Below are 13,489 nucleotides of genomic sequence, written 5' to 3' on the forward strand. Positions count from 1 at the left end.
TTCAGTGAACATTAAAATCTACATTACTCAGTACCTTCAGAGTAATGGTGGCAACAGACTGTCTGTCTCTCATAGTCACAGTGCCAGAGGTCGCTTCAAACTCAGAGACCACAGCCGGAGTGATATTCCAGTACACCTGGACCTCTCCAAACACACCTGGCCCTCTCACAAGGCTGGGGAATACACACAAATACACACAATGATTTCCATGTCACATTCTTAATTAATAAATGGAATCAGAGAAATTTAAAGCTCTTGCTTACTCTTATCATCTCAGGGTAGTCATACAGAATGATGTTTACAGCATCTCACCTGACCACAGCACTGCCATTGTAATCTCCCTGAGGTTCTCCAATCAGGATGTTTCTGGAGGATTCTGCTATTCCAATAATCCCAAGGGCAGCCTTGTCAGCCCTGATAGTGATGGTGGCCACGCCTAGATGGCACATAACAGATCAGAGAAGGGAGGACAGATGAGGAAGATGGAAAATGATTGTTCATTTCTTCAGTCAATTAATGCACTGGCTATTTGACTCTTTAATAAATGCTAACCATTTAAGGGGTCAATGACAACACCACTCTCAGCAGGAAACAGCCGGACAGTGAAATGTTCATCTCCTTCCAGTACAGCATCAGCAAGGGCTTTAATCATAAATGTCTTCATAGAATCAGTCTGTAAAGTATGAACAGTACAGCAGGCTTAATGAGGAAAGTTGCAATGTGTTGTACAGTACATAAAGACATAAGATTAAAGAGTGAGTATTGCTTGATATTATTACTACATCCTGACTAAATCATTCAATAAAAAGAATAATGTAACAATATCTGGTGGGACAGCAACACCACCCTTTTCATGCTGTACCTCGGTGAAGACAAGAGTTCCATTGAAAGGTGAAAGGTCATCTTTGGCCTCATCTTCCAGCTGCCACAACAGTGTTACTGCCCCTTCACCACCTGCACTACGCAGCACTGCTAGTGTTGCCACAGCAGCAGAGTCATTCACAAACTCTGGCTCGCTGACAATAACCTAAGAGGAAATACAGTAATATGTAGTCAAAGTAGTGTCTAATGCACACCTGGTGGACAGGTGTGTGTGAAAATGAAATCATAAGAGGAAAAAAGGGATGAATTTCTGCAGATTATCAACATTCTATTTATTAGTGACACAAAGATTCTGGCATGGTCTTTTTCAGGAATGAAACATTGTGCCTCTAACAAACTCAGTGTGGACAGTGAGTGTGAATTCAATCATTGCTTACACAAAACTGATACAGTAAAATCAGTGGATCCTTCACCTTGTATTGTGGGTTATTAAAACTAAGTAGAAAAACTTCATGACAACAGGGAGATTTCAACTTCACCTCCAATTCCTGAAATCCAAATTGTCCGAGAGGTGAGTCATTGGCTGGAATACTGATAGTTACAGAGGTCACTTCTCCGAGTCGAGCACCACCAATCACACGCAGCAAATTCACTCTGAAGGTCTCTGAAGTCTCTACTTGTTCATCATCAGTGATGGTGATGGCAATTCTGGCTTCACTCTAAAAATAAGGAAACACAGGCTAACACCTTGCAAACACTGTGGACAGCTTCTCTTTTTGATGTGATTTCATATTTAGGCCAGGTTCATTTCAAATGAGGGCTATTAGTCCACTTACCTGCCCATCTTGAAAGGTGATGTTTCCAGATGTGGGGCTGAAATCATTAAGATCAGCAGTGATAGGCTGAGCCTCCCAGTAGACAACCAGTCTTCCAGTCTTACCAGCAAGTCGCACCACTGACAGATAGAAGATGTTTTCTGGTGGTGGTATCTCATATGCCAGCAGAGTTCCAGGGATATCCTGAACAAGATATTTAGAATTCGTTTAATTAGCACAAATTAAGCTTTACTTACTAATCAGGAAAGAAAAATAGTAGTAATTCAAGATCTATTAGTTACAGTTAATCTTTTAAATGTGTCATTATTGCATTGATATGACCATGTGCTCACCACAGAAACATTGAACTGCAGAATCCCTCGAGGGTCATCATTCTCCTGGATGGTGACTTCTGCTACCTCCATACCAAGCCTCTTCACACTCGGCTGCCCTGCTCCAACTGACCCGCTAACTAGCTCCACACCGGTGATATTTACCAGGAAGCTCTCTGCCAGCTCTGGAATGTCATCCTTTAAAAATACATATGTACATACAGTATACACTAAATAATGAGGAAAAAAAACCTACATGAATAGATGCTTTCTGTCTGTTTTACAAACACATTCATAATTTTTCATAAGCTTTGTCACTAAATTAATTTGGTGCTCACAACTGCAGTTAAATGTGCAAACAGCAGTAAACTTGAACTATGCAAGAGGTAAAAACTTAACAAGATTTATACAACGATAAAAACACTATCACAAGTTCCATTAAGAGGGTATTAAAAGGTAACCACAGGCCAAATGTGTCTGGGAAGGTGAAAAAGAAGGATAGAGGAATGGTCAGTCACAGGATTGAATTTATCCTTTTATCAATGCTTACACAAGGCATTTAAAGGCTAGTGTTTGGATGGGCACAGAGCTGCTTAGTATGTTTTAACCTAATGACAAGAAACAGGTCTTAATTAGCATTAATCTGAGTCAATGCCTGAGTGTGGGAAATTGAAACCTAAAAACCTAAAGTTGTGGCTGAGATTGAGCAAGAAGCACAAGATTGGAGTTTGACATCTGACTGATGCTCTCTTGGTTTTAGGTGTTTAGTTGAAAAATGAACTGCGATGGTAGATGCTAAAAATATGTCCTATCCCTAATATATTTTTCTTTATTCAAGTAGACTTAACAAACTTCTCCATTACCCAACAGTCCATTCTTACCGGCAGGATTGTGACAGTGACAAGGGCCACAGTAGCACCATTTATCATGATGATGGTGTCATCTTTGGCAGTGTAGTCCTCTCCGGCGGTGGCTTGGTTGGATGGGGGCTGGTACAGGGCTGGTCTGGTCTGGTAATGGATTGCCACCTCACCTGAAGAGCCCTGCTCCCTTACTATGGACAGAGTCACGTTGATTGGAGTCCCTGCAATTGGAATCAATGGAAGGTTACATGAGCCAATGTTTAAAAAAAAAAAAATGCAGTAAGAGAATATTTGAAGGAAAACGTGTGGGTGTGTTAATCTACTACTAAGACGTCTTTGACATTTTGGGCCAGCCTCCATAACACAGATTAAAACAAATCCTAAATTACTGGAAATCTTTACAGATCTCCTTTACAGTAAATCTCAATGTGTGATTACCGTAATAGCTCCTTAAGAAATCTCATCCAAAAACAACTGGTATTTAGTGATTTAGAAAAAAAAAAGATGGAACAAAGATTGAGCATAAGAGCATAACTGAGAAATCTATTTGAATTGGTTAAAAATAGTATAACCTTAATTAATGACAGTACATTAGACCCCTTTGTACAGTGATCCAGTAAAAACCCACATTTAGTGACTAATCATCAGTCATTCATTCATTCATTTCTTTCCACAGAAATTCTTACTCTGTGGTTCTTGTGTTAGTGTAAACTGGGAGTCCAGATGCCATCCAATCACCCCATACGGAGAACCATTTGGCAGGATGACGAGTAGAGCTTGTGCCCGCTGCTTGTCAATGACTGCAGCCTGTCGCAGGTCCCGCAACCCCACAGTGGTGACATCCATGAGGGTGATAGTGACACTCTCCCTCAGCTCTGGGACACCATCTGCTATTATAGCCAGTGAGATGATGGCCTCCAACTGGCCCTCTGAGAATGTTACCTGTGATACAAAATAACATTTTTAATTGACTCATCAAATTTGTGACGTTATGTTATAATTCTGCCATTGTTTGTTTTGGTGGGCATTTCATTTTCAAACATGTTGACATATTATATGTATTAGTATGATAGGAGGCCAAGGTTTACTCACCACTCCTGAGGTGGGGTAAATGTCTGCCAGATTGCCACTGGCAGCCCAGTGAACAGTCAGTCTGCCAAAAGTCCCTCTTCTCCTCTCCACACTGAGAGAAATTTGATTATTCTGCTCCAACTCCTCTACCTCCATAGATAAAGAACTCTGCAGAGATTTAATGATAAAATATTTCTCTATTAAAACAGTTTGTGGTGATGCGTAAAAGCTAGACTTGTGGTTATGTGACTTAATATGATGGATTAATGTACAATGTCAATGTGCTGTCTAATATCAAAGCATTCATCTGCTTACCTGAGCAAAGCCAATGACTCCATGGGCATCATCATTGGTCGGGACAATTACAGTCACCTGACCACCAAATCCAATCTCAGCTCCGCCCTTTGGATTCTTCAGGCTGACCTGGAAATACTCCTCCACCTCAGGAATGTCATCATCAATGATGTTCACTGCTATCTCTAGCTCGCTGTCACCTGGTGCAAAGTGCAACTCCCCAAAACTGAATGTGAGGAAATAAAGACAGAAACAACCAGAATTATTTAACTTTCATTGTGTCTTATTTTCCTTGAGCAGAATTTGCTTTCAGAGCAACAACTAGCCTGTCTGTGACTTATAAAGATTATTTGGATACCTGGGTATGAAATCAGATTGATTGGAGACAGAAGTGAATTCATAAACAGTGGAGCTATTCTCCTCAGTGGAAACCAAGAGGGTCTTGGTGGTGTTTAGGGATGGGACCATGAGAGAGAGGAAGGTAACGGCTGGAGGGGCCCTCAGGACCATGGCAAACAGGTTAACATCAGACCTCCAGGAGTAGAGTGATGAGCCATTTCTTCCAGCTAGCAGGGCATAAGCTATGAAAAAGAAAAAAAAAAAAATGTCACTTTTAATCTAAACATGATTTCTGGTGAACTTATTTTAATAGAACAGATAACAAACACAACTGGATAAAATTGACAAAAGACATCTTTGCAGAATAAGCTGTTTATTTATTTGTGCTTACTGATCCCAGAGGGACAAGTGAAGGGGTGAATAGAGGTGAGGCCAGGGTGAGGAATGGACTGATACAGCTGTGGTGAAGACTGCATTGACCTCCACTGTAACACCTCACAGGATGGAGAAAGACCTGGAGAAAGACACAAGCACACAATAACACACACAGGCTTAAGCTCTTTCACGCTGGAATAGCATGTTTATGTAAAGTAAGGACTGGTCTGACTGACACACCCAAGACTGACAAATTACAACCTCCGAATCCCTCTGTGGCTCTGCTCTGCTCCACACTGAGGCCTTTCCCATAAACCCACAACAGGTCTGAACCAAGAAAACTCACCACTTTTGCAGACTCAGAGGGATTATGTCTCATCAAAATATACCGAGCATGGTATAAATAAATGATCTGGTCTACATTGTGAATTTTTTCATCTTAGGTTAGACAACAGAACAAGGCTGTTTTGTCTGTAACAGGCACATAGTTTCTATGTGCTTTCTAAATTATCAGTGATTTATTTGTACTATCCTAACCAACATCTAACCACCACACAATCCTCTAGAAAGTACACTGAGAATACAACCACAGAAAATAGCATCTCATTATCGCAAAAACACAGCCATCCTCTTAGCAAACCATAGACCAAGTGCACTTGACTCTTATTCAAGGTTATTTTTAAAAATGTAATCTCTACACCACAGGAAAAACACTTTTTAATACTAAAAACTAATAGCTAATTTTGTTTTACATATCAGCTCACTTATTTTCAGATACAAACACACTAACATTGTTAGTGTTATTTAAATGTGCAAAATAAACAATTATTATAATTAATGTTATGTGATGTGTCAGAACAAGAAAGGTCACCTTCAACAGCAACCAACAGGAGAATGTCTTCCGCCCTTGTGTTGATTGTCTCCACCTGACTGGCTCTGCCGGTGAGAGGGAGAGGCTGTGGATTCTGAAATCTTCCACTGATCCATTGAAGCAGGAGGCAACTGGCAGTCTGTGTGTCTATGCACGCCACCAGATAGAGAACAGTGGAACGAATGAATGGAGTCACACTGAGGACATCCTGTTCAAAGTCAAGAGTCTGGACGAGGGTGAATGAGCCTCCATTCCAAACAAAAATCTGTGGCATGAAACAGACAGAGTAACAAAACTTAAACTTCTGTTTTGAAATTCTTCCAATAAACACTGAATTAAAGATTTGTCTAAACAGCAAACAGTCAGCCTCACCTGACTTGATGCTATTAGATAATCTCTGCCTTCAGTGGAGAAGTGTTTCACATCCAGAGCTTCAACACCTAAAGTTTGTTCCTAAAGAAATCAGATTTCCTCAAATCATGTGAAAATAACACAAGACAATGCCATAGTGTTATAGTGAAGTAAAAAAACTTGATAGTAATGTTGTATCATGTTGGTTTTATACTTACCAATGTGACATTGAGATCCTTCTGCAGTTTAAAGATGCTAAGGTTGGCAGCAGGCGAGAAGGGAGGGCCACTATGTGTGATGCCTATGTAGGTAGAACCATTCACTGCAAACCCAACACAAGAGCTTGGGTCCTGAATCCTAACAGACTGTAGTGGCCAAAAGAGATAGAGAGAGACATTTATGCTGACAGTGTAATATACCATACATTTTCTTATTGTTGGGGCATACTGCTGATCCATTTCCTACTGAATTTTCAAGTATATGTAAGGACATTGTGTGCTGGTTGAGTGCTGTTGTTGGCGTACCTCGAATGGCACAAATACACCCTGCCAACGATACAGTGTGGCCAAGGTGTGGGCGGATCCAACACTGGGCCTCCTATCCAGCCTCATAACCAGGAAGGAAAGCTCTCCGGGAAGGGAGCACCAAGCGGAGGTGGGTGTGTCCTCAAAACTCTGGTACACACCCATCACTGAGAGGTGACCCGCTAGAAGGAAAAGAGGAAAAAAAAAAAAGTATTGCATCGCTTATTGGAAAGAAAGGGGGACTACAGGAACAACAGAAGGAAAGAGGAGAACTTATGAGCGCTCAGGAGGTTGGGTTGACTTTGAATTAAAACAAATGGTCTCACCAGAGGCAGTAGCTGTGTCAGACCGCGTCTCCCACTCCACACTGACAGCTGATTCCAGACCATTACTGCGAGACACGGTGAGGAAGACTGTTCTTCCACCTTCATCAGCAACCACCTCAGTGTTAGTTCTGGGCAGAAAATACACAATGAATAAGATGACGTAATTGCATGGGTATGTTTGCACACAGTTTCCTTCAGATTCAGATTCTTTCAGATTCTTTTGGTGCACATGTATTGAGACCTGTCGAGCGTAGGTCCGATGCGGAACAAGCCAGAAGGAGCCAAGTTCTCTAGGACAGTGATTAGAATTTGGAGTTGGTCACCCAACCGTGCACCTCCTGTTGGGTTGGACAGGGTCACAGAGAAGGTTTCATTCATTTCAGGCTCAGCATCCAGCACTGCCCAGATCTCCAGCATCTGAAACAAAACACATGAGACTAAACACCCTCTGATAAATCAAAATGTACATGCTGTTTCAAACACAAATTTTTTTAAATAAGTAAATACTGACAACTAACATGTTTGCCACAGTACACTTGTAATGCCGCTGAAAAAAGAAAAACAGATCTTTTACATTATACATGTTTTTCATGTATGTGTTCTATTTTTTCTCACCTTAATTCTGACTCCATCCTCCAGTACCACAAACCCTTGTGCTGGCATCAAATCGCCTTCTGCTAGGCTACCATTGGCATCAGTGATGGTAAACTGAACAGTTACTGTGCCAAATGTGCCTTCCTCTGGGTTCCGGACCACATACAGGGTGGCCACAGACTCACTCAGCCCCGATACAGATGTGGGCTCCCTCAATAAGAAATGCTCACTGGTGTTAAAGGAAATGACACCGTGTCCATCGTCACTGGCGAGGATATTCACAGTTGCTACAAGAAAACAGAAAGATGTAGCTTAGGAAAATAACATAATAGTTATGTACAGTATGGATACATTTCAATATAGAATTTTAAAAACCCTACAAATGCTATAAAACCTACTAGCCAATCAGAAACATGTATTTTCTTATTTCACATATTGTTCTGAATATGCATTGGATTTATGTATGTAATATCAATATTCCACTTTCTTATGCTGTCTCTACTGTAAACTCTAATGTATTCTATTCTGCCCTTGTGTCTACCTGTGGTATTGGTTCCCAGCTCCAGTCCGGGGGAAGGCTTGGACAGAATGAGCTGGAACCTCTCAGCTCCCTCTGGAATGGTGTCATCGATGATCTGCACTTCTACAAACTTGTGCCTTTCACCATTAACAAAATGGAGTATCTGTGAGGACAGAGGGGTTTCTAGTTTTAAAAATTGATGCTATCACATGTCTGACAAGAGACAAGAGTTATTCCCATCGTGGCATATACAGAGGGGGCTACGTGAAGGGCAACTAGACCTGAATTAGATTCTTCCAAAAGGCTTCTTCAGTTCATCTGCTTTAGAACTGAGGAGTTTTGGATGAAAGGAAAATGTCTTCAAGAATCTAAAGCAAGTCCAGTTGCTCTCGAGTAAGAGCTTCTGGTTATTCATACTACTCAAAGTATTATATCATGTGCTGTCCAAGAACGTGTAGCTGACCGTTTCACTGGTATTGTAGTCCAGTCCCTGTTGAGCTTCCAGATTCTGAGCATAGAAGACAAGCGAGACATTTCCATATGTCCCCTTGTTCCTGTAGGCCACTAGAGTCAGAACACCGATTGTTTCATTCACTTCAAACCTGGAAAGGAGAGCATGTTTGGGTAAGAAAAAAATTGATGTAGAGCATGTTCAAATCAACATAAGAAATTATGTATTATCTATGGATGCGTTTCTTACATGGTGTTTGTCCATTCAATGACTCCTCTAATTCCATCATTAGCAGCAATGCTGACCTCTGCCACCAAACCCTGGGTGTCTGGGAAAAAGGACAACATACAAAGAGGAAACATATGATGACCCTTAGACTGTGACTTGTTCATAATAACTGTAGTAAAAAATTTAGGATCCGCATCAGCGCAGGCTTCAGGGCTGTAACTACAGCGCAAGCACCAACAGCAAGCTGAACAAGAGGAAACTGTGGAGGATCTAACTTCTGTCATGGTACATTTGAGCTAAGGATTACAGCTAAGAAGCGTCTCCTGTAAGTGGGCTGGGAGGCCGAGCAGCCAAGTCTTTTGGGTGGACTGATTTATGACCCCCTGTATAGTCCTCTCCCATTGACTCTACGGCCAAGACACCGGGAGGCCAGCTACGGGTTTAGTTTGGCTTTCTCTCTCCTCACCACACAGTGCTACTCTGCTCCCATCAAATCCCCAGGCTTCCTCAATCGTGGAAAGCATCAATCTTACCATCCAAGCCACATAATGACTGCTGCCAAAAGAGCAGCCATGTGTTTACTGTGTGTCTCCAGGCAGAGGGCCGACAGTATTCTGGGATTCTCCAAGTGCTGCTCTGCCCGTAGTATTTTGTCTACTCATCACTTTCTAAAGTTACTCATTCATAAATTGGACAGTGGTTTGGATTATGTAAAAGCAGTAGCAGTAGCTAACAAGCTCTTTCATGGTGCATTTTGACAGTCAACTACAATGTTGTAGTTTGATGTACCATACAGGAATATTGTACAACAAACTACATGACATTTTGGGCAAAGACTGTGAACATATGAATGTGTATTTTACCTGGCAATGTGCAATACACAACCTCTACTCATCAAACAAAGCAAATGTTGAGAAATTTTAGAAAGAAAAGGAAGAAAGTCACTTCATAAAATTACACAAACTTTAAAAATGTAAAACATAGCATCAGAAACAGCAGAAGAGAGAGAAACAATGATGCAAACCAACTGATAATTTTAAGTGTCATTTTGACTCTGTAATGGCACAACTGTCTATGACCAAAGGTGAGAAGAAAAATCAGCCCTAAGCTGCTAAATACCTAGCTGAGGAACAGTGGCGAGGGTCGTGATGAGCACTGCTGATGTTATGTTGACCAGGAAGAACTCCTCCAACTCTGGAATGTCATCCTAATAAAACAAATGGAAGTTAAAATTCCACAGTCAACAAAATGTTAACAGCTCCAAAAGAAAGAAGTATCTTAAGTATCAAGCTTGGGGGACAGACAAATAAAAGACAGCCACTGTGTCCTTACCTCCAGTATGGTGACTGGGATGGCAACAGAGGTCTGTCCATCCTGAAGAATTACAAAGCCAGTACCAGAGATGAAGTCTTGTCCTGGATCAGCGAGAGCACCTTCCACTTGGGTCAGGTCTTGTAGAGAACCTCTTATAACCTCATAGGTGATATTCACTGCTCCTGTACAGTTAGGGTATAATGTCAGTTACAAAGTAAAGGATTACAATGTATTTATGCTTAACATATTAATCAAAATGGTGAATGAACAAAAGGAATGAATGAATTAACAGGAAACCCAGTAATTTAGCACAGACTTTGTTTTCATACATGGCCCACTGACCTGAGGCTCCAAACTCCCTGTTGACGTAGATGTTTATAGTTCTGTCCCGTTCCTCTGTGGTCACTCTCAGGGATGATGGTGCAATGGTCAGCAGCCCGTAGGGCTCATCGCTGGTGTCAACAGAAAGCACTGCCTCACTGCCCTGAACATCGAGGGCAGCATGGCCTGTCACCACCACACCTGTGTGTAGGTCAGGGGAATGATAATCTGTGTAAGAATTCTGACTTGAGGTTATTTTTCACACTAAATCACAAAGATACTAAGAGCAGATGCATTACCAAAAGTTTGTATGTTCGACAGGGAGACTTTGTATTCATCTTTGTCCTCTGGTGTGGCATCATTAAGAAGTTGCAGGACTATGGTGTCATTTAGTTGTCCCTGTAGGAGACCACAAGCACATAATTACTGCTGGAGATACCAAATTACCATTTAAATAGAATCTTTTATAGTCTATACCCGGCCCTGTCTTCAACACAGAGAAGAATAACAATAACAACATGCTGTTCCAGAGTCTGTATTGCCCTACTGTGCAATAAATGTGTTTAACTGTGATCCCACAATTAACTATTCAGTGATCTCCTGCTGAAATTTACCTCAGCAAAGAAAAGTGTCCCTGAGGTTTGGGTGAAGGTCCGGTGTACTAGGGGCCCTTGTACAGTCCAGTCCACAGTGACGTTACCCAGACCTGGAGCCGTTCTCAACACTAGTAAGGACAGCCTCTCACCTGTAACATGAAATATAATACAGTCAGCCCTAGCACTTGATGCTAAGGAAAAGGTAATGACTCTATTTCATGATTGACAATATGTGAGTAAATTTAAAGCAGTGATGGACTCTGAAGAAGATGCTGCAGTACTTAAGCCCCTCCTAAGCTTTAAATTGGTCTGAATTTTACATTTGACCAATCAAAGTTTACAAATGACCATTATCTGAATTCATCTATAGGTTTGTAAAGATCAATACACTGATGGACTTCTAATGTGAACTGCCTCACCTATACTGTAGATGCCAAAGGATGAAACGTAAGGTCTCTAATTGTATGGATTCTACTCAGGGAGACTTCAGCCACTCATGCATACATAATGTCAAGATAATGACAGACAACCGCATGGCCCACCTGTTGCTGCTATTACTATGAGTGCATTCCCTTACGTTTGCACTCATAGATAATTAGGGCACAAGGATGTGAAGTGTGGGGGAGATAATGAACTTAGATATACAAAATATAGGCTGAATCACCAAACACACTCATTGAAAATAGCTACTCACCCTCTCTGGCGATGACAGAACGTGAGGCTGGATGGAATCCTACTATCCCAGCCACATTATCATTAGCAAGTATCACTATGGTTACAGTGTCAGAGCTGGGCAGGATTCGACTTCCTCCCTCTGTATTAACTAGACCGATCATGAGGCTTTCGTTGTCCTCTGGCTCAATATCATCTCTGATTACTATCTCTATTGTCTTCTTCAGATCACCTGTAGACAGAGAGGATAAAGTAGATGCAATATTAGTTACATGCAAGTGTTCTTTTAATTTTCCCCACTATTAGATAAACAAAAGTAAACACCTTTCAATGTCAAGAAACCTAAGATACAAGAGGGGTAATGATGATTGTTTAATAGGACGCTGTCCCAAGAAAATGTTTTTTTTTATATTATTCTTGATAGAGAGTTATACTGCAGTCAGTGATCCACATACCATTAAAGATCAGAGTCCCTCCAGTCCCTGTAAAGTCAGCATTTGGTGTAGCCTTTCCCCCAACAAACCTCCACTCCACTGTGACAGTGCCCAGATTCCCTCCTCGTCTCTCTATAACTAGGGGCACCACAACTGTAGGCTCTTCCCGAACCTCTAGATAGAGCCCTTCGTCAGTAGCATTGGGACTGAGGCTGTATATCAAAAATACACCAAATGCATCTCCATTCATCCCTATGGTCACCAAGGCTTTGTCTGGCTGGCCAATCGAGGGCAGGTTCTTCTGTGCCACAGAAAGATTCATCAGCTCTACCTGCAAACAACACAACATAAAACCTATTATTTGTTATACAGATTGCCATATAAACAAAAGTAAACAAAGTAAATCATAAATAACAGGGCAATATATATATATACACACACACACACACACACACACACAACCCTATGATTGGGTTTTACCTTTAAGATCTGTATTGAGAAGCTCTCATCCATTTCAGGGAATTTATCAGTCAAGATTGGGACTGTGAGGTTTGCAACCGCTGACCCATCTTCCATGATGGCACTCTGAGCTGTCACAGGGGTGTAATCACTCCCTGCCACTGCCTGGGCACTGAACAGGACAGCAGCTGCAGTGACGTTTTTTACATAAGTCATAACCTGAGATTTAGAAGTCAGCTGGTCAGCCCCTGAAGTCACCCAAGTGCAGGATGGTGGTACCACCCCTGACGACAGAGAGAAGGCCTGGCAGGCGTGCTCCCTCAGACACGCAGCAGCGCATGCAGCCAGGGGATCCTTCTGACCGGTGACGTTAACTGTCCTGATGGGGGTAGTGGATGGAACACCTGGTTTTGGTGCATCATAGTACATCAGCAGGTTCTGGCCTTCATCCTGAGCCATGCCAACAATGTCAATCTCAGAGGTGCTATATATGATCTCCAAGCGACCAAAGTGACCACCCCTGGAATAAAGGCAATCGGGATTATAAGAAAAGGGGGTTTAATGTAGGATGCGTGCAAACAATTTAAAACACAACCATTATCTCCGAAAAAACTATAATTAAAAGTACCTTCTGCGGACACTAATATTGGCTCTATAAACTCCCTCCAGTGGCTCCTGAATGCGGTAAACAGACTGTTCAAAGTAGACTGTCCCATATGGGTTGTCATTGGCAGGCACTATTATGTTAACAGATGTATCGGCTCCAAGATTTCCTCCATTACTGGCACCAATAAGCTCCACTTTAATTATCTTTAAAAGACAGGAAGAGTGTGATAAACATTGTTACTAAAGTTATGTAAAAATTATGTAACAAGTATCATTTTACATAATTCACAATGTGTTTTTTTTTTTTTTTT

General features: G+C 41.5%; 1 protein-coding gene across 1 annotated transcript in view; it reads right to left on the reverse strand.

Moving 5' to 3' along the window:
- adgrv1 (adhesion G protein-coupled receptor V1) overlaps positions 1–13,489 on the reverse strand; it is a 114,533-nt gene that overhangs the window by 65,356 nt on the left and 35,688 nt on the right. The window contains exons 34-65 of the mRNA XM_018668798.2: positions 13,201–13,382; positions 12,594–13,092; positions 12,135–12,444; positions 11,702–11,911; positions 11,026–11,156; positions 10,711–10,810; positions 10,433–10,612; positions 10,109–10,272; positions 9,896–9,983; positions 8,798–8,876; positions 8,561–8,699; positions 8,119–8,260; positions 7,599–7,864; positions 7,225–7,400; positions 6,984–7,111; positions 6,658–6,839; positions 6,352–6,498; positions 6,155–6,235; positions 5,783–6,047; positions 4,928–5,050; positions 4,556–4,778; positions 4,219–4,423; positions 3,925–4,071; positions 3,519–3,774; positions 2,851–3,053; positions 1,991–2,167; positions 1,659–1,841; positions 1,362–1,541; positions 863–1,027; positions 553–673; positions 313–436; positions 35–173 (exon numbers count right to left, since the gene is read on the reverse strand). Of these exons, the coding sequence (XP_018524314.1) occupies positions 35–173; positions 313–436; positions 553–673; positions 863–1,027; positions 1,362–1,541; positions 1,659–1,841; positions 1,991–2,167; positions 2,851–3,053; positions 3,519–3,774; positions 3,925–4,071; positions 4,219–4,423; positions 4,556–4,778; positions 4,928–5,050; positions 5,783–6,047; positions 6,155–6,235; positions 6,352–6,498; positions 6,658–6,839; positions 6,984–7,111; positions 7,225–7,400; positions 7,599–7,864; positions 8,119–8,260; positions 8,561–8,699; positions 8,798–8,876; positions 9,896–9,983; positions 10,109–10,272; positions 10,433–10,612; positions 10,711–10,810; positions 11,026–11,156; positions 11,702–11,911; positions 12,135–12,444; positions 12,594–13,092; positions 13,201–13,382 (5,715 nt within the window). The remainder of the gene's footprint in view (positions 1–34; positions 174–312; positions 437–552; positions 674–862; positions 1,028–1,361; positions 1,542–1,658; positions 1,842–1,990; positions 2,168–2,850; positions 3,054–3,518; positions 3,775–3,924; positions 4,072–4,218; positions 4,424–4,555; positions 4,779–4,927; positions 5,051–5,782; positions 6,048–6,154; positions 6,236–6,351; positions 6,499–6,657; positions 6,840–6,983; positions 7,112–7,224; positions 7,401–7,598; positions 7,865–8,118; positions 8,261–8,560; positions 8,700–8,797; positions 8,877–9,895; positions 9,984–10,108; positions 10,273–10,432; positions 10,613–10,710; positions 10,811–11,025; positions 11,157–11,701; positions 11,912–12,134; positions 12,445–12,593; positions 13,093–13,200; positions 13,383–13,489) is intronic.

This window comes from Lates calcarifer, linkage group LG13 (genome assembly GCF_001640805.2).
Source record: "Lates calcarifer isolate ASB-BC8 linkage group LG13, TLL_Latcal_v3, whole genome shotgun sequence".
Classification (NCBI taxonomy): domain Eukaryota; kingdom Metazoa; phylum Chordata; class Actinopteri; family Centropomidae; genus Lates; species Lates calcarifer.